The sequence below is a fragment of the Polyodon spathula genome, chromosome 20, assembly GCF_017654505.1.
Source record: "Polyodon spathula isolate WHYD16114869_AA chromosome 20, ASM1765450v1, whole genome shotgun sequence".
Taxonomy (NCBI): Eukaryota; Metazoa; Chordata; class Actinopteri; order Acipenseriformes; family Polyodontidae; genus Polyodon; species Polyodon spathula.
In genome coordinates this window covers 11,071,049-11,098,727 of record NC_054553.1, presented here as the reverse complement: position 1 = coordinate 11,098,727, position 27,679 = coordinate 11,071,049, and the positions used below count along the sequence as shown (strand labels likewise).

The 27,679-nt window shown below is 39.5% G+C and overlaps 1 protein-coding gene across 3 annotated transcripts in view; it reads right to left on the bottom strand.

Annotated features, from left to right (window-relative positions):
• Positions 1 to 248: 248 nt before the first annotated feature.
• Positions 249 to 27,679, bottom strand: part of LOC121295738 (H(+)/Cl(-) exchange transporter 5) — a 52,344-nt gene continuing 24,913 nt past the window's right edge. The window contains exons 1-11 of one of the 3 annotated variants that reach the window (XM_041220739.1): positions 20,232 to 20,378; positions 16,875 to 16,974; positions 15,493 to 15,680; positions 14,795 to 14,917; positions 12,533 to 12,739; positions 12,086 to 12,166; positions 11,435 to 11,968; positions 10,611 to 10,797; positions 8,185 to 8,583; positions 3,428 to 3,644; positions 249 to 2,393 (exon numbers count right to left, since the gene is read on the bottom strand). In XM_041220739.1, the coding sequence (XP_041076673.1) occupies positions 2,303 to 2,393; positions 3,428 to 3,644; positions 8,185 to 8,583; positions 10,611 to 10,797; positions 11,435 to 11,968; positions 12,086 to 12,166; positions 12,533 to 12,739; positions 14,795 to 14,917; positions 15,493 to 15,680; positions 16,875 to 16,974; positions 20,232 to 20,339 (2,235 nt within the window). In that variant the 5' untranslated portion in view covers positions 20,340 to 20,378 and the 3' untranslated portion in view covers positions 249 to 2,302. Of the gene's footprint in view, positions 2,394 to 3,427; positions 3,645 to 8,184; positions 8,584 to 10,610; positions 10,798 to 11,434; positions 11,969 to 12,085; positions 12,167 to 12,532; positions 12,740 to 14,794; positions 14,918 to 15,492; positions 15,681 to 16,874; positions 16,975 to 20,119; positions 20,200 to 20,231; positions 20,379 to 27,679 lie in introns of those variants that run through there. The other 2 variants (XM_041220740.1, XM_041220741.1) reach the window with 2 other exon arrangements.

The following is a 27,679-nucleotide window of genomic DNA, read 5'->3' as shown; positions in this document are numbered from 1 at the left end:
AACTCATGAAAATTAGACACTGATCTGATACACCCTCAAGCTTATCACAAGTTTTATAACAGGATAAGAGGTTCTCAAGACAGAGCTTCAGTGTGATATGTACTGGCGCCTCCACTATATCCCCATCACCAATGCTAATCACAGTACCAGAGGGATAATACAACTCTTCATTGGAGCAACAAAAACACCACTCAGAACCATTAGAATAGAGTCAAAAAAGGACAAAATAAAATACAATAAACAGCATCTTCTCATTTAACACAGGTATTCATTTAATGAATAATGATTCACCCAGAACACTCAGTCTTGCTTAATGGAGTGATTCCATAAATTTTCAGCATATAAATTGGGAGACAGCTCTAATATTTTAAAATTTGTTTATGCACCATCCTGGGAAAGAAAAAAAAAACAAAAAAAAAACTGCAGAGTGGTAATTGAACCTGGTTACATTGCTCAACTGTACAACAAAAACACGCATTGTACCTGTAGTTAAGACAAAAGTAAAGTGATAAAAATATATTGGTCTGACGTAAGGGTGAGTTGTGCACCATAAGCCATGTCCTTGAATGACTGAAAATGACTCCAGCAGTAGCATGGATTTCCTATGGTGCTTAACTCACTTTAATGCAAATCTTGTTTCTTTATGGACTAAAATCACTGCACATACAAAAACCAAGGAACACACCTCTGTCTTGCTTTCTTTCTCTGTGTCGTTATGGACTTCTTACTGGTTTTGAAGGAAAGTGTTTAAAGTCCTCAGAAAACAGCTTGTTGTCACTACACATTACCAAACATACTCTGCCAGGAAGTTGGAGGTTTAAACTTACTAGACTTACTAAACTTACTGTATCCTAGCTGGCTATTACTTAATAAACTGAAGTCAACATCCCTGCAAATAATAAAGTGTATGGATACTCCTGCTGAGAGTGATGTTGTTATTGTGTATAACCAGATGGAGCGCTCCTTAAGAAGGGAATTAACAGGAGATAAAAAGGTTCTACAGAGTGTTAGGAAAGAGCTTTTTACAGTGTAGTGACATGCAACAGATCCAGGCAGCTGGCTATGACTGCAGTTATAAACTCCCGCAGGCTCTGCCTTTGTTCTGGCAGTGGAGGCGTGTTGGATCACATCTCTCACTTTCATTTGTTTTGATTTTGTCTTTGCCAGAAATCCCCCAGCGTGAAGTGAAAATATGCTTCACTATAATAACAATACAGTAGAACCCTTTTAATACAATGTCCCCAGTCCTAAATGCACATTTTAAGGTAAATCCTTACTGGGTACTAGGAACCAGCTTCATTTTTAGACAGGTATTTACTGTTACCACTATTAACACATCTTTGCCTCTGGATCTGGGCTTGAGTTTAAAGCCTTTAAAAAACATTGCTCATTAATATATCATCGTTCTCTCAAGCCCCTTATAATCTTACATATTCTAGACTTTGACTCTGATAATAATTTATTCTGCCACCAGCACAGTACCTGCTTGTGCAACTGTTAATAGGACAGCAGCGCTACACTCACAGTCTCGGAGAGAATCAGACTATTTTACACCAGTGCATGTGCAGTGATTTCAGACTAATATATTAGTTTATTCTGCTTGTCAAAACCATTGTATAATTAGTTTTCCTTCTTCAGTGTCAAATAATATTATTGGAGGAATCACAGTTTAGTTTCTTGATTTATGAAACTGCTCTGCACTGTGCAGTTTGTGCAAGACTAATGGTGAATCCTGATGCAATTGTAGAGCATTCAGACAAAACCCATCTGTGCCAGTGCATACCTCCAGCAAACCAGGTCTAACAGATGAAACAGAGACACAAACACTTTCACACCCTGGAATTTACCACATGGTCCAAACCAGAGATGCCTTTCCTTGTCAGTATCGAGTCCCGGAATCATCCTGCCGCAGTCAATGCCGCAATATATACTGTATTTGTACTGTCCCTTCATTGTTTACATCCATTAGAGGAAATCAGCAGCGCCAGACCCTGATTTACTGTACAGCTCCGACCCCTTCAAGTTGATATGTTAAGGACAGGACAGAGATCCCGCAGCAATGAATGTCATGTCCAGCCATGTTCCTATTCAGGGTCGGCTGCAGCACAGTGGCTAGTGTGGGTCCCCTGTACAGGTGACTCTGCGTTCGATTCGACACAAAGAAACCCAGATGAAAAGAGACTCCCACAGATAAAGTAGTGCAATTAATCTGACCAGTTTGTATGAAAATAAGCTAACGGGAGTATCCTGTCATCCTGGGTGCAGTCACAGTGAAGGGGGGGGGGGGGGGGGGGAGGCTACTTCAGTTGAAAAGAATGGAGTCTGGGTCCTGATTCACTACCTGGGCCATGTGTTTTAATATGTCCTTTTTCGTGATAATTCCTAGAAGACGGCTGAAAGGAAGCAGACATTTTTTTAATTAAAAACATGGTCTACATACATACGTTCTTGCAAAAGTGAAGCACATGTGGCATTACCAGGACAAAGTAGGTCACCACGGTTTTAATATACAGTATGTACAATAACAGCTCATAAACAGGCAACCAGTTTACTGCAGAATACAACAAGCTGATCCCAAGAGAACTTCACTAGAGTAGCTAATGAATCCTGAAACTTTCACAGTACAGCAAGTGGCATAATTACTAAAGACCATGCAAAGTTTAATCAAATTGAGAACCCCTCTTCCTGGTATTCAAGCGTTAATTCCCTTAATCTGTCCCAGTCACTACAAACTGTATACTGCGCTATTATTAAGTGTATCTGTGTGTGAAGAGCTTCTTAAGAGAGTAGCAATTTCAAATTTGAAAATTAAAGATAATTAGTCCAAACCGTCTGACAGCACTGAAAGATTTGTCTAAACATATGTCTACTGGTCTATTTCATAATCCATAAAAAAAACATAAATAAATCAGTGATGAATTGGTGAAAATAAACCACTGCAGATTATTTTAGACACAGATTCACCACTTTAGAGTTATTTATCTCAAAACATTTGCAAGTCAACTGATATTCATTCAAAATGTGATTGCCAAATATCACTGACAACATAAAAAATGTACAGATCTCAGGGAATTAATTACAAAAAAAGTGTTGACATCTACCAGTCACGCAAATGAACTCGAAACGCTGAGATTTAAATTCCAGTGTTTTAGTTTGTAAGAAATGTTATAAAAACAAGTTATGAATACTGGTTTTCAAAGTGATTGACTTTCACAGTGGAAAAAAAAAGCAATTGACTAAAAAAACACAGTTAAGACAAATTCACAGTTCTCTATGTGCTCCACCTTATTTGCTCGCTTACCACAAAGATTTAGAGTAGAAGAGGTTATGAAACTATTAGAGCCCCTCATAGGAATGCAGTTTCACAGACGTTTCTAACTTGTAAAGCTTGATTATCACCCCAGTCACTAACTGCGCTGCCTCTTACCCATTGTGAGTGACCAGACACTGGCGCAGGCCCAGCTTGCGGAAGATGTCCACCACAATTTCCATGGCCGTGTGGTCGGTGACAGTGAAGGGACTCAGGTCCATGATTTTGCGCAGTTTGAGTGTTGCTGGGCTGCTGGGAGGCTGTGGTGGAATGTGCTCTGTAAAGTAAATATCTGAAGAGCTAACAACACCATCCTGCCTCTTTCGAGCATTTTCTGTAAAGAGAAAGATAGACGAAAAGCTCACTTTATATACAGCACTTCTGTAAACAAAACTACATTGTGATGGAACTTGCTGAGATCAAAAGGACTGGTTTTGTACAATTTTCTGTAAAACATATTTTAGTCTCTCATACTTGAAACAAATGTGATGCTTGCTTGAGACTTTTACTAACAAGATCAGGGTTCGACATTAACCATGGTCCGATGCTGTAGTGTATTCAAAATAAAACAACAAAATATGCAAATAACAACGGGTTTAAGACTGACATAAAACTTGTTAAGCGTCAGTATCAAAAAATAAATAAAGATGCGTTTTTACTAGTAGCTAATGTATAAGGCTGTTTGTGTACTTTAATATGCAATATGCTATTCGACTAGGGTTTTTATTTTCACGTAATCGTGTATTCGACTACACTGACCCACGGATCCCTAATTAGGATTATTATAATTAATTTTTAGCGTTGCTGTGACCACATGGGAACAGCTCGGTTGTATGTTTGCTTGTGAAAAAATGAGAATAATTTGTACATATACATTTTCAACTCTTAATTGTATTTTCATTCTCTGACAAGCACATAAATGTGTGCATGTTAAACGGCTGAAGTAACATACATTGAAAGGCTTCGTTTAGCCACTTTCTTTTGAGACGCGGGCTCTCTTTGGTTACCAAACACAATTAGAAACATACTGAAAATAAAAACCATCATGAAAAAATATATAAATATATTGGGCCAGATAAAATTGGATCCGGGCCAGTAAAAAAACATTAGCTCAGTGGCCCGAGGGGCCAGTTGTTGAGAATCTAAACGTCGAGCCCTAAAGATCTATTTAAACTCGATTGTAATACTAGAGAAATGTTAGCATAGAACTTGTTGTGCTACAAAATTAACAATTCATGCTATCTAGCTTTTCCCCTTTGGCTCTCTTTTAACTGCCTAGGGACTACCCAATGGAAGCTATGCAGAAACCAACACAGTTCGCATTGCGCACTTGCAAATATATAAAGGTCCATCAACACATTTGTATTTTAAACTACAAAAATAAAACAAAGAAAATAACAGTAATAATTATTTTATAAAACAGAAACAAATGCCCTGTAAAGCTAGTGCTGTACTCACGATCACTGCAAAAGCCATTTCCTAATTCTGTTAATTTTAAAACATGATAAAAATGTTTAAAATCTCTTACTCCACTCATTTGAGAATAGGAACAATCAATATTGAGTATACAGTACCATGAAAAAGTATTTGCCCCCTGTCTGATTTTCTGCATTTTTGCATAGCATATAGAGGGAGTCAGAGAAAAAATGACACCAAAGTTTGGTGCTTCTTTCATTTGTTTGGTGTGCAAGGTAATCAAACATGCAATTTTCAGACGTGGAAAAGTTATTGCCCCCCCCCCCCCCCCCCCCCTAGTTAACGCAACCCAATTAAAGGGATAATTAGGGTCAGATGTTTGAATACTTTGGATAACAAACAGGCCTGATTTGGGCCAGCCCTGCCCAATATAAATCTGACTAACTTTGGCCATTACCATCAGAGTGAAGTTGTCAGCACACAGGTTCTAGAGGCACATCATGCCACAATCAAAAGAAATTCTTGAAGACCTCCGGAAAAAAGTTGTTGATGCCTATCAGTCTGGAAAGGGCTACAAAGCCATTTCTAAGGCTCCTGGGCTTCACCAAACCACAGTCAAAGCCATATTGTCCAAATGGAGAAAGTTTGGGATAGTAGTGAATCTTAACAGTAGTGGCCATCCTGCCAAAATCTCTGCAAGAGCAAGGTGTAAAATCATCCAGGAAGTCACAAAGAACCCTAGAACAACATCCAGGGATCTGCAGGCCTCTCTCGCCTCGGCTAAGGTCAGTGTTCATGACTCCACCATCAGAAAGAAACTGAGCAAAAATGGGATTCATGGCAGAGTAGCAAGGCGGAAACCACTGCTCACTAAGAAGAACATGAAATCTCAAGTTTGCAAAAAAAGCACCTGGATGATCCTCAAGAGTGCATGAACAATGTTCTTTGGACAGATGAGTCAAAAGTAGAAGTTTTTGGCTAGCATGGGCCCCGTTATGTCTGGCGAAAACCAAACACTGCATTCCACAGTAAGAACCAAATACCAACGGTCAACCATGGTGGTGGTAGTGTCATGATTTGGGGATGCTTTGCTGCATCAGGACCTGGATGACTTGCCATCATTGAAGGAACCATGAATTGTGCTCTGTATCAGAGAATGTTAGGCCATCCGTCCTAAAGCTGAAGCGCAGCTGGGTCAAGCAGCAAGACAATGATCCAAAACACACAAGCAAATCTACATCAGAATGGTTGAAGAACAAGAAATTTAAAGTTTTGGAATGGCCTAGTCAAAGTCTAGACCTAAACCCCATTGAGATGTTGTGGCAGGACCTGAAACGAGCAGTTTATGCTTGAAAACCCACAAATGTCACTGAGTTGAAGCCGTTCTGCATGAAGGAGTGGGCCAAAATTCCTCCACGACGCTGTGAGAGACTGATCAATAACTACAGGAAGCGTTTGGTTGCAGTTATTGCTGCTAAAGGTGGCTTAACCAGTTATTGAGTCTAAAGGGGCGATTACTTTTTCACACGGGGGCATTGGATGTTGCATAACTTTCTTTAATAAATAAATAAAATAAATATCAACATTTTGTGTTATTTGTTCACTTAGGGTCCCTTTTATCTAATATTAGATTTTGGTTGAAGATCTGATAACATTCAGTGTCAAAAAAAATGCAGAAAATCAGACAGGGGGCAAATACTTTTTCACGGTACTGTACTTGCTCAGCTCACAGCTCTGAGACAGTATTTGACCCAAATAATTAACAAAATAAAACTAGAAATGGGAGAACTGGGGGCATAATGAAAGGGGGCTGGCATATCATGTTGAATGGGTACGTGCAAAAGATCTGTATCAGCAATATTTAACGGTTAAACAATGTGAAATTAGCAAAGCATTTAGCTTTACTGGTGCTTAACTACAGACAGCTTCAGTCTTTTTTCAGCAGGGACAATGTTTTTCAGCAACCCACCTGGTCAGGCCCCACAGGCCACTTTTTAAATCATTATTTGTCAAACATTAATATGCTTAAGAGGCGCACTTGCATGTTAGATGTTTCATTTTTAAAATTAAGCAAAGAGCCCTTTTTAAACAGTGGCTTTACTACGTATGTGGTATGGTGTCTTTGAATACTAGTGTACATAACACTGCTAATGGACTGCAGATCATTTATATTTAATATACCGACAAACAAAACGCAGATCATCTGGTTTAAAAGCCTTATGGCAATAAAGGCTTTACTGCTTCCTGGCAGCAGCAAAGCAAAAAAGTTTAAGACACCACCTAGTCATGTGAACAAGCAGCAGGAATGTGTGGAAGCCAGGGCACAGGATGGGGGTGAATACCAAGCTGGTGGTGCATGGCGTGAAAAGGTCCAGTTCTGTGCAGCTCTTATCTAAATAACTGAAGGGTTAGGGACAGACTGTGCTTCAATGGATAATAAGATTGATCTCGAACACGGTGTATAGAACCACTCCTTTTTTTTTTTAAAGCAGAGCCTTACTTGATCTTCAAAAAAAGCGTTTTACCACAGACACATCTAAATAAATGTATCACCTTTATGTACATATTGCCCTCAGGCTTCCAAAACCTCTTTTTCTTTTTAAATTTAGATAATAATAATAAACAGGATTTAAACTGTTTAAAGTACACAGAACCTACCACAGTGTTTAAAAGAAAGGCTATGACTTTACCTTTGCTGTACCCCGTGTTGTCCACATTGCAGCAACATATAAACTAGGGAATTTTTTTTTTTTTTTACTTTTCCACTGTTTTGTAATGTGCAGTGCACTCTCTCTCCTGCAACAATGCTTGATCTGGATACACTGCGATCCTTATAAGCCACATTCTCGAGAATGCTCCTGAGTAAATTTTGAGAAAAGTATTTCCCAATTGACCTTGAGAATGGCCAATCCATTTAAAACAGCAAGATACAGACAACACATGACTCAAAGATAACGCAATGCGTTTCTTGTAAACTGCAGGGTGTTCTTTAACACTTTAAGACAGACAACTTAACCAAGTAGTATTTAAAAAATAAATGACATGTATTACAGTTTCTAGATGCAACTTATGCTAGCCATCTTGCTAGTGCCAAATTCTAAATCATACACAGTTTTGTTTTTTCTCCCAATCACCACGTCTCCCCAAAACATTCACATATACACTAGAAAGTTGTATTTCCCTCAGTTATGTCTGAGGACAATTTCACTTCCCAGTATACAGAATACAAGTAAAGGGAAGCAGGGACATACATAACTGGAAAATAAACCGAACAAGGGTAGCCCACAGCCTAAGACCACCCCTCTGTATATAGAAAGGTTTTGGATGACAGTTAGGATTTTTACTGGATTTTGGGTTTAATCTGTCAGGTGGAACATCCATTTATACAACTCTTCTTTGCACATGCTACCTACCTCGGAACTCTATGAAGCAGCACACCTGAAGAATTAGACTCTTACCTATTGCTATAATAAGATCTCTTTTCAGGACAAAGCCAACCAGCCTCTGGGACTCTCTGGACACTACCACGGGGAAGCCACTGTACGTGGTCTCACTGATGAGAGTCTCCACGTCCTCCACCTTCAGACCGTCCTGTGTGAGCACGGTCAGCGGCGGGTCATTCCTGCGCGGCCGCATCACATCCATGGCCAAGGTCTTGTGTGTGAACTCCTCCTTGGCCTCCAGGAAGGGGTAGCCGTTCAGACGGATGTGGGCATCATAGATCCCCTCTCGGCCAATTGCGTCTGCCACCCACTTGCTGGTCATGGCCGCAGCCATCAGAGGCACAATGTATTCCAGCCCGCCGGTCAGCTCGAACATGATGACCACCAGGGACACAGTCATCCTGGTCACCCCACCTGGGAAACAAGACACCGTCAACTACAGGAGTTTAAATGAACTATATCAACATTGCTAGGGGGGGGGAAATGATAGTATACAGTTTACAGTTTACAATCACAAATGACAGCTTACTGAGAATCTGTGCAGTCAGTTTTCAGAATCATATTCTGATGCAGAATTTAACCAAATCGGACCAATTTTTGCAGATTCCGCCACTTCCCATTTCTTCCAAATTACTCACTAACAGCCCACTTCTGTACATTTCTGAACTGAGCTTCCTCTAAACCGACAACTCAACCATAGCAAAAACACCATATGCTAGAGAAAGTTGTGTAAGGCTGATCTGATTAAATAACAGCTTTAGACAGCAAAAGGTCAACCATCAGTGGATATTCTGAATTTAAGCATTATCATCAAATCTACTAGACTTTTTTTGTCTTAAATCTGAATAATAACTTAATTTAGTAGAGTTACACAAACGCAACTGCCTTCAAAAGTATTTAAGTGGTAAAAGGGCTACAGAAACAGAACATAAGGAAACACAAACCCCTTTACCACTAACACAACTTCAACAGCTGGCACTTCAATCCTTTGTGGAGGGGAATAGCAGAGTTAGCACAGTGAACTGTAATTTAAAGACGATTGCCAAGACCTGGTTCTATTACACTGTGTAACAAATTTTTATTTTTTTTGGTTCCTGGGTAGTAAGTGTTATTTCCTAATTGCTTATGCCTCAAAAGTATAGAAAATGGCTATTATTCCCCACAAACTTTGCTTTTGTGACCAGGACAGTGATATTTTGAAATTTACCTATTTTCCAGAAAATTCCAGATAGAATCAATGCTGAGTAAACTTGGAGTAACTTCTAGAACTTTCTAGAACTTTCCAGTAATATAAATAGTAGTATAAATACAGGGGACTTAAGCCCACCAGTTCAGTTTAGTTCCAGCTGCCTAAGTGGATACATATCTGCATTTTTTTAAGATGGCATCAAGAGGCTGCAATGGTGGCATTCCTGATGGGTCTCCAAGGCGGTTTTACCAAGTTGCCCTGCTATCTTTGCCTTTGGGACAGCAGGGACACCAAGGCGCACTACCACAGGCGGGACTGGCCACAGCGGACCGAGTTCTCTGTGGGGAGGAACAACGTCAAGTGGGAGCCACTGGTGGACCCCCGGAATGTGCTGATGCCACCACTGCACATTAAATTGGGCCTTATGAAACAATTTGTCAGAGCTCTAGATAAAGAGTCGGCAGCCTTCAAGTATCTTCAAGACTTCTTCCCTAAGCTGTCTGAGGCAAAGGTCAAAGCCGGTGTCTTCGTCGGACCACAGATAAAGAAGATCCTGGAGTGCAATGAATTCCCCAAGAAGCTCACTAGTAAGGAGAAAGCGGCTTGGAACAGCTTTGTCGCAGTGGTTCGGGGCTTCCTGGCAAATCACAAGGCCGAAAACTATGTGGAGCTGGTTGAGAATCTGGTGAAGAACTACGGCACAATGGGCTGTAGGATGTCCCTCAAAGTCCATATCCTTGATGCTCATCTTGATAAATTCAAGGAGAACATGGGAGCGTACTCGGAGGAGCAAGGCGAGCGCTTCCACCAGGATATACTGGACTTTGAACGCCGCTACCAAGGACAGTATAACGAGAACATGATGGGAGACTACATTTGGGGGCTGATTCGTGAAAGTGATTTACAGTATAATCGTAAATCTCGAAAAACAACTCACTTCTAAATCTTTTGTAGTCATTTTTGTATTACTTTAGTATAAATACATGTTAATTTGGATTCATATGTTGTTTTTTTCTGACTTTATGTGAACGAAAAGACCATTTTCTCATTGGAAATAGGTACATTTCAAAATATCACTGTCCTGTTCACAAAAGCAAAGTTTTTGGGGAATAATAGCCATTTTCTATACTTTTGAGGCATAAGCAATTAGGAAATAACATTTACTACCCAGGAACAAAAATTGTGTTACACAGTGTTATTGAAGACATTAGCACCTAGGGCCAGGGAGACACTGAATAGACTGGCTACTTACCAAGGCATGCTGCTGCTCCCACCATGGCATAGAGCCCTGGTGTGATGCAGTCTGCCCCTGGGCTGCACCAGCCTTTGAAGATGACCCAGTCGTGGTGGTAATAAGCCAGCTGTTCCATTCCAATTCCCAGCAGCCTACCTGCTATTGCACCCACAGCCAGGCTCGGGATGAAAAGTCCTGATGGGACCTAAATGCACAAAACACAAGAGACATATTTAGACCAGATCTATACGACAACTGCAAACCCACCCTTTCTATGTAAATACATAGAGGGGTTAGACAAGAGTTGGGTAAATAAATATGTCCCTCCTGTAGGTCACTACTAAGGCATTCAAACTAAACAGGTGTGGCCCTGCTACTACATGCAACAGCAGGATGTTATAAACAAAAACTGTAGGCTGTGCTGGTGCTAAGGGATCAGAAACAAAATTACATTTGTTGTGTGAAACACCCTAATTACAAAGGTAACGTAATACAAACATATAAACTACTCATTGATACAATACTCATGGTTTAAATATAATGGGTGATGAGATAGTATTAGGTCATGATTTTAAATCAAATTGCTCCATTACAACTGCAGTAGTTCTGCTTGCATTCTAGATATTGCTTGTATATCAATTCAATCATAAGAAAATTTACAAACGAGGAGACCATTCCACCCATCTATGTTTGTCCAGTTACTGGTCTTATAGTAGCCAAGTGATTCTGCATCTACACCATGACTAGGTAGACCATTCAATACCCTCATCCTCTGTCTGAAGAAGTGTTAATTTCCATCTATCTATCTGTCTATCTGGTCCTGGTTTCTGCACTGTCCTCACCTTCATGCCAAAGGTGATGATTGTGATGAAGACTTTGAAGACGAGCGCCAGTGCGAGCTGCCACATGGCGGTGTAGACGTTGGGGCCAGCGGCGCGGTCGTCGGTGGTCTTGGTGGTGTTGTCGTTGATGTAGTCGCAGAGCTTGGAAGAGTCCAGCAGGCTGCAGTCATTGAAGAGCTCTGATATGAGCTCACTGGTGCTGATGCGCGTGTAGTCGTTGGGGAAGGCGATGATGGCTGTGATGGCTGTCACCACCAGCACCTCCAGCACGGGGTAGCGGCCCAGCTTGGTGGTCTTACGTCGGCGACACCAGGCTATGTTGGTGCGGATGAAGAAAGCCCCCCAAAGCCCCCCAAAGATACCCAGCAAGATGAAGGGGATGAGCTCCAGTAGGTGCCAGGGGGCGTGGAACTCGACATAGAACAGCACCAGCCGGCTGTTCCCAAATGGGTTGATGGAGCGCAGGGTGAAAGCTGCCACCAGGGCGGCGAAGAAGGACCTCCACAGGGTCTTCAATGGGAAATAGTAGCTGACCTGGAAACAGGGAAAATAAATCAGCTGGTGTGTCGTCATCCCCTTATGAACTCTTTTTTCCCATTCTTTACCCCAGTATAATGCCACATTAAGTTGAGAACATTACAAGCACCCTACCTCTTCCAGGCTGAACAGGACTCCTCCGATAGGGGCACCAAAAGCCACTGACACTCCAGCCGCTGCTGCTGCAGACAACACCTGAAACAAAGCAATTGAAGACATTTTACAGGTTTTGCAGGTCAGGTTTTGTAAATAGGCATAATAATTTGAGCCATCCCTTCATTATTGCAGCACAAAGATCAGCATAAGTGCATCTGTATAAAAGCAGGAATAATAATATATCAGCTACCAAACTCCTGATCATTTTTAAGCCTGACCTGCAATTCCCTAGCTTTCTTAAAGCATATTCATTATTACTGTTGATTATAATTTGGCTTATTGCAATGCTTCTCATAGAATAGGAAAATAAAGTACATCATACAGAGGCGCTGAACGTTTGCATTGAATCCACACTTAAATAACTGAAGTCAGTCCAAGTCTCCCAGAGTGCCCCACTGCCCTCACCTCTCTCCTCTTGGCCTCATTCTTACTATATTTGGTGAAGAGGTGGCAGAGGATGTTGCCACAGCAGCAGGCCACGTGCACCAGCGGTCCCTCCTTGCCCAGACTGAGCCCCGACGAAACAGCCAGAACCAGGGTGATGGTCTTGATCACCAGTGTCCACTTCCCAAGATAGCCCCGGATGATGAAGCCACTCAGAATGGTCTTAATCTGAAGAGCAAGGTGAGAAAGAAGGATCTGTAACAAACATTCTGCTGACTCTCAAACCATCTGCATGTTCGATACCATCATGCACGGGTGGCTTGAAATTATATTACAGTATTAAATTCAAACTGTACAACACAATACTATGTATTATCTAATGCTGGGATGACTACAGATTTCTCATTTTTGAATACTCTAATTGCTACAATAAAGAAATATAGTACAGCAGGAGTAAAATTAACCCTATCAATTTCTTTATCAGCAATGGAGAGAAATACTTTTCTGTAGAGCGTTGCACTTATTATTTTCAGACGTCAGGTAATACAGTACATATAAATCTGACTATTCGGATGGAAAGTTTTCAGTACACTAATGTCAAAAAACTATGTTTGACCGTTTATATGTTGCAGCAATAGTACTAGATATAAAACAGGACAGCAATACCCATCATTGTAACATCAGCAGGTCATTCCCCCCACTAAACTCCATTCCTGCATTCAGAAAGCCCCCAATTGGGCCCACTTAATAGTTTTACAAGTAATACAGTGACTCTCAAAAGTATTCACACACACCCCCCCCCCCCCCCCCCCCCGGACTTTTCCACATTTTCTTGTGTTACAACATGGAATCAAAATGGATTTAATTAGGAGTTTTTGCCACTGATCAACACAAAAAAAGTCCATAAAGTGAAAAATAAAATCTACAAATTGTTCTAAATTAATTACAAATATAAAACAGAAAATAATTGATTGCATAAGTACGACGCTGAGAAGCATCCCCATAGCATGATGCTGCCACCATCATGCTTCACAGTAGGGATTGTGTTCTCAGGATGATGTGCGGTGTTAGCCTTGCGCCAAACATATTGCTTAGTGTTGAGGCCAGAAAGCTCTATTTTGGTCTCTTCAGACCATAGAATCTTCTTCCACTTGGTCTCAGAGTCTCCCACATGCCTTCTGGCAAACTCTAGCCAAGATCTGATGTGAGTTTTTTTCAACATTGGCTTTCTTTTTGCCACTTTCCCATAAAGGCCTGTATTATAAAGCACCTGGACTATTGTTGCCATATGCACAGTGTCTCCCAGCTCAGATGTGGAAGACCGTAACCACTTTAGAGTTGCCATATGCCTCTTGGTGGCATCCCTGACTAGTGCCCTTCTTGCACGAATACTCAGTTTTTGATGACGGCCTGTTCTAGACAGATTCACAGTTGTGCCATATTCTCTCCATTTCTTAATAATGGACTTTACTGGGGGATATTCAATGCCTTGGAAATGTTCTTATATCCTACCCGATTGGTGCTTTTGAAGAACCTTATTCTGGATTTGCTTTGAATGCTCCTTTGTCTTCATGATGTAGTTTTTGTTAGGAAATGTACTAACCAACTATGGGACCTATGGGAGACAGATGCATTTAACCTGAAATTTAATTGCACACAGGTGGACTCCATTCACTAATACACACACCCCGGACTGGTGACCGTGATTTAGTATTGTGGGGCGGATAACACTTATTGTTTGGGACTGTAAATCTGTTTATTTGGCTCCTCGCATTACACACGGTTGTGTATTCCATGTAACACAATAAAATGTGGAAAAGTCCAAGGGGGGGTTAATTCTTTTGAGAGCCACTGTACATCGAGAGTAAATATTCCTGGACATTCCAGCCCTGTATTCCTGTATCCTAATAAATTCAAATTCCACAGGCATGTGCTTTTTCTCAACATACAAACCATAACCAGCGATGACAGTTGCCTAGCAGTAAGACAATATGTATTTGGGCCAATCCTACTGAAGCTGGATGTGGTTAAAAATGTGTAATTTTTACAGCAAGAAACCTAACTAAAATTCGATCTAACTTGTTTCCTATGGGAAGCCTAGGGTTTAGGAAGGGTTCTATTACATGCAACATAGGAAGTGAACTATTGTGTTCTGACACAAATTGGCTTCATCAGAATCATAGTCCGGAAAATGTAAGCAACATGACAGCAGACTTGTGAGCATGGCGTATTGATTTGGTTATTCCACCTTTGCAGTAACAGTGCGCAGGTATCAAGGCTTACCTCTGGGATTCCTGACCCACAAGCATAAGGAGCGAAAGACCTGACGAGGGACACAGCCAGGAATGAGAACAGCAGGGCCCAGATGACGTACATCAAGTAGTTGACTATGTAGGCAAATGCTCCCTGTAAGACGGAGAGGACATATTTAAGCTCTGTTACGCTCAGAAAGAAAGATATTTTGTCACAAAAAACAAAGCAGCCAAGAGCACAATCAAAGGTAAATGTTGTGTAAGTTTGAATGGTTCGTACATTTATTTGCAATAATGTGGAATGTTTTAAGTCCTGTCTAATCAACATTCTCAAAGAAATTGATTAAAAAAAAAAAAAAATGTTGCTTTCAAAAAGACAGTGCTTGAAAATATTTTCATTTACCTGGCTCTTTAGTGGAAACAAATGCTATATTAGAAAAGACAGACTAGAGCCTGACAACAAATGAAAGATGTCCACAATTACTTTGTGTACATGTAAATGTACACAACAATATGCTATATTAAAAAATGTAATGTACAAATGGCTGAACTTTAGAAGAATGTACTAAATAGGTGAAAATAATAACACAAAAACAGCAGATGGCGCTATATGTACATAAAATAAGTTTTGAAGTTGAAAGCACCTTGGCTGCACATTGGGGAATCCCAGCCAGCCTATGCCACTATATGACTCTCTTATGATATGCTTGTATTATGAAAGGCACTCACATCGGGCCGTCCAACAATGAGCTCGGCCCAGCTCCTCCACTGAGGGCACTTGTCTCTCTCGATGAACGTGGCCTCATTGGAGGTCCAGCAGCAGTGTTCATGATTGAACCAGAACCCAGAGAGACACACCCCCTCTTTCAGATCCGTCATCCAGTGAGCAGAGATATCGATTAGACCAGCAAGGGAACCTTGCAAAGCATCAAGCAGTAACATGAAAAATAGAAAAAATACACTCCTGCATTAGCTTTATGAATAGATTTGAATGTGCATCAAACATTTCATTGGGATGGAATTATTTTTACGGAATTTTATTTACATTTTTAAATAAATTGTGGTCAATCACAAAAAAAAAAATCTATATTATGAGAGGGAGAGAAACATATTTTTATTCCTATTGATATTTCTCTTAATTTTCGAAAATTTTGTACATCAGATTTTGTAATACCATGATTGAATTACTTATACTGTGAATAAAATTTAAGGGTCCTCGACAATTCCTCTCTGTTACTAGGTGGACATATTTTAAATCATAATACAATGGTTATCTTTTTATTTTGTGTGCCCAATTATTTGACCACCTGATTTTCTACCCAATTTAAAATGTCAAATCATTTTTCTCCTCATTGTAACAATTTCCCACACAGCTCAGGAAAACTGAAGGTTTGGTGGGTGTCCTCCGATCCCACGAACGAGACAGACGCTTCTTTTACACCCAGGAACTCGAAAGCGGATGTCAGCGAGCTACTGACCTCTGGAGGATGAAGACCAGCCCTGCAGGTGTCTGCTTTTGAGCTCACAGGGCACCTGGCCAGCAGGGTTCGGCTGTAGCATGATGAGGAGAAACAGTCCCTGCTGGTTTTGCCTCCCTAACCCATGGAAGTGCCACAGCCAATGTGACGTTCCCTTCAGAAGCCCCAGTGAAGGCCGGCAACTTCACACAGCCAAGATCGGAACCTGTGCTGTATAACTCTTTGATATTTAGTATTTACCGGATTCTGCTGAGTCAATGGCCCAGTTTGAACAATCGCATCTCCCCCTTCCCCAAACTTTTAGTTGAAAGTTCAATTTTCACCATTCATTTCACGTTTTTAATAGCCATGAGCGTATAATGCCCGAGGGGAAATATCACGGCTCACGTGAAAAACTGCCCAGAAGTAGTTACTCTGAGCATTAATGATTCAGGCAATTGCTTGCATCATCAATAATGAAGGTTCATATGATAAAGACGTGGAGTTCGGCAGTTTCGGATCAGATGATACAGATACATAATCGGCAGTCTGATCTGATCGATGTTTTCTGATGTTTTTACAGGGTGAAACTTTGAAAAACTGAAGAAAAAAAAAAAAACAATACAGGAAACAGAAATGATGTGGTGTTCGTACCTGCCATAAGACCAATTAGGAGCATCAGCAGCCAGCCAGAGAAAGCATCGCTCACACTCTGGAGAAGTGCCCATGTTGATTCTTTGCTTTTATTTGCAATCTGAAAAAATAAGCAAATAAGGCAGGTGAACTCCGTTATTTAGGTTGAGTACTCATTCCACAATGCCTCTACCAAACAAACACTACTGTGCTTCACAATGCCCTCTGCTGGTGATGCTGTGCAGGTATAGTGTCCATTCCTGACCTGCTCTCTGAATCAACAATAACAGCTTTTATTATGCTATTGAAAAATGACACTTTCAGCACTGTAAATACTGAGCAGAGTGTAGTCATAGAGAACACACAGTTCTAAAAAACCTAGAGCTACAAAACACAACATGTTTTCATCAAAAGTACCTGTACTTATTAATCTGATAATGATTTAGAATGAGTTATATAGTATGTACACTCCTTATAGGCCCATGCTCTCAGTAACTGTACTAAAGAATGTCCTAAGCAAGTTTCATCACAATTGGAAATGCGATTATATTTGTAAAACCCTAAAGTGCAAGTCTTATGTATGTATGCACCAATGAATTGGCGCCTCAGTGGGGGTTCAAAGCTCATATGCACTAACTACAGAATCTCCATATTTATACTACGGAGCTATGTAAATGCTTAAAGAATCCATTAGTCTATACTGTAACTTAAGCTCCTGGTTACACATTGAGAACATTTAATATTTAACAAGAGAATATAAAAGTTCACAGTGCCATGACTAAGCGGGACCTTTGGGTTCTGATAAGGATTACATTGCACTGACTTTACTTTTTTACATTAGATGCAAGAAAGATGGACTGATTAGGAGAAAGGGTAAGAATATATTTGTACAGCAGTAAACGAGTATGTTAGTAACATACATTCACCCCCACGGCTACTTCAAAATTAGAGCTGAATGAAAAAGTTGATGATCATGATATACAGGGTGATAGAAAGTAAGCTTACCACATCAATGCACCATATTATTGATGTGGTAAACATACTTTCTAATCACCCTGTATATCAACAGTATTACAGAATATTTTAATAAAAATTAGCAAGGAAACGTGTATTCACCCCCCTTGGACTTTTCCACATTTTATTGTGTTACAACATGGAATCAAAATGGATTTAATTAGGAGTTTTTGCCACTGATCAACACAAAAAATGTCCATAATGTAAAAGTGAAAAATACAAATCTACAAATTGTTCTAAATTAATTACAAATATAAAAAAGAAAATAATTGATTGCATAAGTATTCACTCCCCTTTACTATGACACACCTAAATAAGTTCTGGTGCAACCAATTGTCTTTAGAAGTCACATAATTAGTTGAATAGAGTCCAGCTGTGTGCAATTAAGGTGTTTCACATAATTTCAGATTAAATACACCTGTCTCTGGGAGGTCCTACAGTTGGTTAGTACATTTCCTAACAAAAACTACATCACGAAGATGAAGGAACATTCAAAGCAAACCTGGAATAAGGTTCTTCAAAAGGACCAAATCGGGTAGGATATAATAACATTTCCAAGACATTGAATATCCCCCGGAGCACAGTAAAGTCCATTATTAAGAAATTGAGAGAATATGGCACAACTGTGAATCTGTCTAGAACAGGCCGTCCTCAAAAACTGAGTACCCGGGTGAGAAGGGCACTAGTCAGGGAGGCCACCAAGAGGCCTATGGCAACTCTAAAGGAGTTACAGTCTTCCACGGCTGAGCTGGGAGACGCTGTGCATACGGCAACAATACCCTGGGTGCTTCACAAAACTGGCCTTTATGGGAGAGTGGCAAAAAGAAAGCCACTGTTGAAAAAAAATTCACATCAGATCTCAGCTAGAGTTTGCCAGAAGGTATATGGGAGACTCTGAGACCAAGTGGAAGAAGAGTCTGTGGTGGCTGAGACCAAAATAGAGCTTTTTGGCCTCAACGCTAAGCGCTATGTTTGGCGCAAACCTAACACTGCACATCATCCTGAGAACACCATCCTACCGTGAAGCATGGCGGTGGCAGCATCATGCTATGGGGATGCTTCTCAGAGTCAGAGCCTGGAAAGCTCGTGAAGACAGAGGGCAAAATGGATGCAGCAATGTACAGAGAAATCCTGGAAGAAAACCTGCTGAAGTCTGCAAGAGACCTGGGACTTGGGAGAAGATTCATCTTCCAGCAGGTCAATGACCCCAAACATACAGCCAAAGCCACACTGGAGTGGCTTAAAAACAAAAAGGTCAATGTCCTGGAGTGGTCCAGTCAAAGCCTGGACCTCAATCCAACTGAGAATATGTGGAAAGAGTTGAAAATTGCTGTTCACCAAAGGTCCCCATCCAACTTGATGGAGCTTGAGCAATTTTGCAAAGAAGAATGGGCAAAAATTGCAGTGTCCAGATGTGCAAAGCTGGTAGAGACTTATCCAAATAGACTCATGGCTGTAATTGCTGCCAAAAGTGCCTCTACCAAATATTGACTCAAGGGGGTGAATACTTATGCAATCAATTATTTTCTGTTTTATATTTGTAATTAACTTAGAACAATTTGTAGATTTTATTTTTCACTTTGACATTATGGACTTTTTTGTGTTGATCAGTGACAAAAACTCCTAATTAAATCCATTTTGATTCCAATAACATGTGCAAAAGTCCAAGGGGGGGTGAATATTTTTGAGAGCTACTGTAAACACGTTCAGGAGCTGTCGCTTCTGGGCCTGTACAAGCCGGTACTGCACTTCACTAACTGTCATAAAATAGCCTGTTATCACCCACCACGAGCACTAATACACACACCCCGGACTGGTGACTGTGATTTAGTATTGTGGGGCGGATAACACTTATTGTTTGGGACTGTAAATCTGTTTATTTGGCTCCTCGCATTACACACGGTTGTGTATTGCCGGAGCGTTTTCTTTTTGGTCACCAGATCCAGATTACAATAAAACTCTTTCTAAACGGTTTACAATTGTCTGTAATTACTCCTGCACTGCATCACCTCTACACCTACACAATCACCAGCCACTTTGCCAGTACTGTTTTAATAAATAACTGAATGCCATCAACTGAATCTTTTGGTCGATACCCCTGGGTGACTGGGAGTGCAGGTAAGAGATGGTGGAAGATGCTAAAGACCTCATAAAGACTGCAATGGGTTTTAAAACACAGGGACATTGGTGGTATTTTAAACAGGGCTAATAAGTGTTGAAGCTACCAGGTAGTATAACTTAAAGCTACTTACCCTCCACCTCCCAAGCTATTGAATTGGTTGCTTCCCCATATTTCTTGCAGGTCATCCTTGTGCCCCAACTGCAGCAGGCAGGCCTATCTTGTGGCCAATGTCTATTACTCACCTCTCTGTGCCTGTCTCTGTCCTTCGACTTCTCCCTCACCCAGTCGATAGTATTGAAATCTTCATAAGTCCCCACCCCTGGGATAGGCTCCTCTAGGAAATCCATCATCTTACTGGCACCATTCAAGCCTTCTCCATTAAAAGTGGAGTGTCCTGCAAGAGAGAGAGACAGAGAGATGGAGATGAATCTAGATCCCTGCTACTCAATATTGTAGTTGTGGCCTGTGGCTGTGAGTGGCTGTGGCAGAAGCCTTGGATTTCACTGAAGAACCTTCTTTAATTATGTTAGTGGGAAAAAAAAAAACATTCAGTACTACAGTAAAAAAAAATCTAATCCAGCCCCTCTACAAGCTGGCATTCTGAATAATTTGTCATTGTTCTGGGGTCTTGACCAAATCCCTATTAAATGAATGATGCGACTCTACATAATCTGCAACCTGTCTGTTGTGGAATCCAACATTATTTGTAAGTCTTGTCAGCCTAAAATCACTGTACAGTCTAGCACCAAGTCATGTAATTTTTCTTTTCTAAATGTATAATTCAGTATGTTTTTAAAGCATTCAAATAGTACCTTTATTCTTTTTAGGTACAGTATTAGATTTTGCAGTATTTCCCTAATCCGGCACAGGTTTCCAGACTCAAGTGATACTGGAATAACAGGTTTTATTGTATTAATAGCATAATCTTTCTCATAGAATATAAATACATCTACAAATGAGAACAAATTCTAGTTGAAATGTCTGTAATTTATTTTTTTAAGTTTCTTTTGGCATTTCTTTAAATGTAACACTATTGACTGTTTAGCTACTATGTGGATAAAAAAATAAAAAAAATCAACTCATACATTAAACACTATAAAGAACTAAATAAAAGGATCATGAAAACTACCACAGTAAATTGCCAAAATTAAAACTTTAAACTAAATGAATTTGAAGTTGGATTGTAAAAAGTTGTTACAAAAATAAGTTAATGATCTTGTAATCTGCAAGACTAAAACTGCTTGTAGGGTTTATCTGTTTAAGGATATGCTACAGTATTACCTCCGACACAATATGTTTGATTGTTTTACATAGATTGCGCAATGTTTTCTGCATGCACAATTTTTTATTTATTTTTTTTAAAAGGTACATGATTTGTCTGGCCAGGTAGTTTTACTATGCACACAATAGAAAATGTATTTTTCAGTCCTGCAGTATATTTCACAAGCTCATATCCTCATGCAGTGGCTTTGGACCGGAGCTTCAGATAATTTACATTGTAGCATATTGTAGTGATGCAAGGCAATCAATACAGATTGGAGGGCAATATTATTGAGGAAAGGATGCATTGTTATTATTAATGTAAGCAGTGAAGCAGGCACATTTGTGAGATCAGATGGTACTGCAACACTCCTTACGGGATCCCGTCCAGACTGGCAACTTGGCACAGCCGGAATGAAAACCTGCACTCCCGACTGCATGACCCACACTGCCCATCATGCAGTCATGCTTTTACCAGGTAAGCCACTCAGGAAACACAAATGAACTCCTCGAATTGACTGTGAAATGATTCTCCTGTACACTACTATATTGGAGAGTTGACCAAGAATAAACTAATATTGCAGTGATGCTATTTGTACATGCTTTAATGCATCCCAATTGTTATGTCAAGCCTTGTATATATGGGTGGCTGGTGTTTGAAGCTACAGTATATAGTTCCTAGATGCTGTATTGAGACAACTTTAAAGCCCTTTTCTGAAAAGTACAGTACAAAAACACAGTCCAAACAGTGATAAAGATCTAGCCAAATATACTTCACATTTACAAGTCCAGACAGAAAATAAAAATAAGATGTATAAGATGTGCCACAAGAGCCAAACTAGGTTTTTAAACTGAAGTACTAAAGTTTTTCATGATGCCATTATCATTACAAACAGTGCTTCTGTGACTGTAAAATACTGTATAGGAATGTTATTGCTTCCGTGTACATTTACCTTTATGTACTTTGGTATACAGAAAAAAAAAAGGGAGAAGAATTAATCAATGTGTTTATGAGTCTCTAAATTTCACTGTAAATTCAGTCACAGAGGCATCAAGGAATAAAATACATCCCAGTCTTGTATCATCAGCAAAATAGATAGCAGTGGCATTAACATTAATGGAAATGTGACAAGCTCGCCAGTTCCTTTTAAGATGTCAATATGGTACCACTTGGCTGAAGTGGTTAGTAAACAAACAATGACATGGCTTCAACATTATTTCTTAATGTTGCTTTACATCTGCTATCCAGCATCTATCCTTACTGCATGAGGTCTTCCTGGCCAGAATCAGTGGGCAGTAAAAGGAAAGACTAGAAGTCATTAGCCTACAAGAGCTGGCACTGCGGTTTCTTTTCTGTAGTCATCAAAAAATGAAGTTAGGGTTTAACGTTCCATCCTGTGGATGAGATGTTAAATCAATGTCCTATTGTAAGTGACTCTGCATATAATGCACAGTTCACAGCCTACCTCTGTAAAGCGCTTTGTGATGGTGGGCCACTAAGAAAGGCGCTATATAAAATAAAGATTATTATTATTTATTATTATTATTATTATTACAAATCCACCTTTTCAGGTAGAAAAATACCATGTCTTTTCGTTTTTAATAACTAAATGATTTACCCAGCTTCTAGGAAACATCTTGCTTCCTCATGTACTAATTAAAGCCAGCAGTGCAAATGCTCAAAAAGACAACTTTCTGACAATGAGAAAACACAAGCTATGATTGTAAAGCATTGCACTGACTTCACAGTCAAATCCTCACTTATAGGCAGTAAATCTATGTTCTGTACTGAAATGTTTCAACCTGTCATTTACTCCCTAAATTGTTACTATAGATATATTTATATTTAAACTTTCATATTTATTTCAAATTAATTTCCAGATACAGTATCGAGTGGTTTACAATGCATCAATATAGTATAAATTAAGACTTTTTGAATATATGTATATATTAAAAATAAAATAAAAAATCCATGCAAGATCATGCAAAACAGGGCATTTCTCAATTAAAAGTTTTGTTAAATACTATATAATTTAGGATTTGTATTGTTGAAAACCTTTATAGCCTTTAAAAGGTACAAAGCTGTCTGTTGTTTTTTGCTCTGCTCATTTGAGTGAGCCACTTAAGCACTCCTGGCTATATCCCAAGAACCTAATTAAAGTGTTGCAGTGCAGCTCTCATGTGCCACTGCTCTGTAATTCAATACAAATGTTCTATCTGGAGCACAGCAAATATGTTTAAGTACAGAAAGCACAAGCATTAGCTTAGATAGCAGTCTAGACATTAGTTGATTTGTTACCTTCTAAAGCTTAAAGGGATATTTGTTCATGAAATCGGTATTGTATGACATAATATAATATAATATATCTGGTCTGGTAACAAAAAGATCCGAGTAGAGCGTTTTACTGAAGTGACTCTGATTTTAATACTGGGGAGGGACCTATCCTGGAGCTTACCCAGTGCAAAGATTACACACAGTGGAATTCAATCTGAAATCTTGTCACATTCTTAGACCTCTGCACTACACCACATTTCCTGTTTATTTTAAGTGGCTCATAAAGGAATCCTGAAACCCAATACAATAGTTTTAACCAATTAATGCTCACGTACTGTGCTCAGTAAATTCACATTAGGAGGTGTCTGTGACTCCTGTGCATGGGACAGGTGGCTTTATTTAAAGGATTAAAACTCTGGCTAAGTCAAATGGGTATCTGAAGAATGTGCCTGGGCTGATATGAACAGGATACAATATTTCACTGGCTGAGATGCAACACACTACACAGAAACTTAGGTTACTTGGACTATAGAATCAAATGTAAGCTTTCATTCTAAACAAGCTGTTACTGCTTTAACAACGCCTAACATACCATACTGCATTGTTTTCTCCTTCCTGTGCTTTTACTTAAAAGCATTAGTCTCTGTGTATTGTTAGAAAATACTTTGGCTCTCAAAGGATTTACCCCACACCATGACAGTGTCTTATTCATAGATAATTGTTACACACATGGTTAAAACATGAACTATTAACATGGTCAGTCCTGAGTTATTCCCAAACCATGCTTACCGTAAAACTTCAATTAAACGCCTCTGTTGTTTATTTACAATATTTGCCAGCAGCCCCGGTGGAGACCGGAGACTATTTGAGACTCTGCATGTATTATGTAAGATCGCCAACATCTGCAAATACTTCAGATGCAACATTCTAGCAGCGTCATTAAAGGTTGTGTTAGTGGGTAATAACAGTTTGTATTGTAAATAATAAAAACAGTAAAATCCACTAAAGACAGCCCTGTAAATATCGGAACATAACCGTGTATTAAGGAAGGCTTGCAGCACAATAAAGAAACAAACATGGTTTTTAAATTAGTAAAAGCAATAAGTATCATGCTTTATTAACACATATTTATTTATTGTTCCCCCTCAAAATGTTTACATTGGTAAGCTTGGACAATTGATGAAAAATTAACCAGCAACGAATCATTGCAAACAACTGCATGAAATACTGTGTGAATATGAAGTCAACTGTTTGGCCCACAACACACTCAACAATTCTTACAAACTGTTTAAAAGATTAACAATAACCATCACTACACGGCAAAACCATTTTTTAATCACAAAACTAAAACGAATTTTTTTTATAACGTTACATTGATAAATTAGAACGCGGGAACAGGAGCAATAACGAATATCATGCAAGACGTTCTAGTTACGTGTGTTTGGATTACAAATTCTCAAATACAAAAAAAAAAGTATATATACACTAAAAGTCAACCCTGTTAATATCAGAAAACAAATTTGTTTTTTACTTACTTTCAGCACGCTCAAAAAATCTTCACAACTGGTTTTAAAATGAATAACGCCGTTTATAAAATAAACTGTATGCATTATTTGGACTACTAAGTTTTGTTACACCTCATTCTTCAGCACCCTCTGCTCTTCTGTACTCTCACAAGCAATTTGACAAAATGGGTCAAACTCTGCTGTTTCTGGTCAGCAGTGTTTGCATTTGAAATAGTTCATGGCTTTATATCTTACAGAATGGTCTGCACTGTTTTGTACAGCAGTGTCCCAAGATGAGGTTCAACTGAGCACTAAAATATAAAATCAGTGTAACCACATAATCACACTGTTAAATAATCAGCACTGTTGGAAAACCAGTATTGTTGACTGCTTTGCAAAATAGCAATGCTCCTGTTACTACTTACAACAATAGAAGGTTAAAAAACATCTTTAGCACTGGTAGCGTTTTTGAAATTACACAAAATCCCAACTGCATCCAACCTCGGCTCTCTGAACTTTCAGCAAAACAAAAAATAAATAAACTCTGTAAAAAGTACATCTGTTCCTTTTCATCTACCCATGCAGACACTGGAAACAATCACACACATATGTCTGTGTTTCTCAGTCCCCTTGCTGACTAAACCACTATGAGGATGTGCCTAAAACCAAAACTGTGGTTAGAAACGATGAAGAACACTGCTGCTGATCCACAACAAAGGGCAAACAATGCAGAGACTAGTACACTTTCAAACAGCGCACCTCAGTTCTGGATCCATGTTTAGTCTCATGAATATGAAATCCAGTTTACTGATTGAAAAGAAAGGTTTGAAATCTAGATAGGCAGGAGGCTGGCCCCAGCATTTAAAACAACCCTGTAGGCTAAGCACAATTCACAGGAAACCTAAAATGTTCAACGTCACTGAAACTTCTTTTTTTCAAGTTACATCAGTTAAATGACCAAGCTAAAAACAAGGAAGCCATCTGATTGGCTGGCTTGTAATAATCTTCTGTCTATGAGCTGTCAGCATATAAACAGATTTAATATGACAGTTGATCGGACCACAAGGGAGTGAGTGAATGCACGTGGTGATTTTGCTGTCTGGTCTGGCTAAATTTTAGGTGATTATTGTATGTATCAAATGGCTTAACCCTCAAATGACTATCATTAATCACTTTAAATCAGCGTTGGTAGTGTCAGATGACATGTAAAGCTAAAAACGACAAAACCCCACTACTGAGACCCACTGCTCTTCTCTTCCTGAATGCACCCTACTTGTTCCGAATTTGTGCATATGATGATGATGGGAGCAAGGGGAAATTACATTAACTATTCTCCTTTACTGTGACAGAGCAGTGGTATGGCCATATTTAAAAACCACAAGTGAAAAGCTGGCAGGGAAAAAAGGATTTTAAGAGCGCTAACAAAAAAGAGAAAGTTAAACTAAATGAAAAGTGAAGCACTGAGTCCATACTTTATTAGTACTAGAATTTCTTTGAACAGGTAAAACTATAGTCAGTCTGTGCAAAACCAAGTTAAACTACGTTCAAAGGTAACAGGCAAAAATCTTTAAGAACAAGCCTGTCAGCACCAGACTTTGAAGGTAACTTTGAACTGACATTTACCAGGGACTGAACAGTGTTTCTTTGACATGAAATAAAGAAGGGCTGATAAGAACAATCCAGTCATACATAATACTGCACTTACATTATTCATTTTGCTTTAAAAAAAAAAAAAAAAGAAAGTACCACTAAGACGTCCAACTTTATCTAGGAAATCGTGTATTTGTGTATTGTGTATTGTGTGTAGACTGTGGTACCTGTGTAAGCACTCCTTAACTAGAGGCATTCAGCTACCCTTCAGGTCGCATTGCTGTCTGCCAGAGCTACTCAGGCCTGCCCTGTGGTGGATTTTACACTAATGTGTTCAGTGACTCACCAGATCTTTACACACTTGCTACGTTCACACCCTTTGGACACGCAAGTGTTTGCCATCCAGGCAGGTAAATAATGTTGGGATACTAAAATGTTAATGTTACTACATCCGTTCACAGTTTACCTTTCCTGTGCACTTCAACAGAAAGCAGACCTTGAACTGCATACTTACCTGGTTATTTTCAAAATGGGGTCTTTAATAATGCTTTTTATTTGTAATTCCTGATTCAGCAACACAGTGGCACTATTGCTTGATCAAGACGGGGGCATACTGACTGATGAGGAAGGCACAGTCACGAAAGAATGGAATTGGGCACAGGGAGTGAAACTGAATGAGACAGTTCTGATACAGGTATAAGCATTCCATTTTATTTTGTGTCATTAGTCATTAGTGTTAATAGTCTGAAAGAAACAAGAAACACTGTTAAAGCAAGAAAGACAATGAAACTACAGACATGCAACAGTATGTGTGTGAGTTTGTTCTAAGAGTGATGATTCAGGATGAGGTGACATATCTTTATCAGTTATCTGATATACTGTTTGTGTAGTAATGGACAATGCAACAGCATCCTGAATGTGGCATGTGCAGACATAGTATCCGAGAGGAGACAGGACTTTAGAATAGCAGATCTACTGTGTGGTAGCTGATCTTGTTCAGAAATGGCCTCTGTAACACTGCTGGATACAAAAAATTGTTTAGAATTTTATCATTCTATTT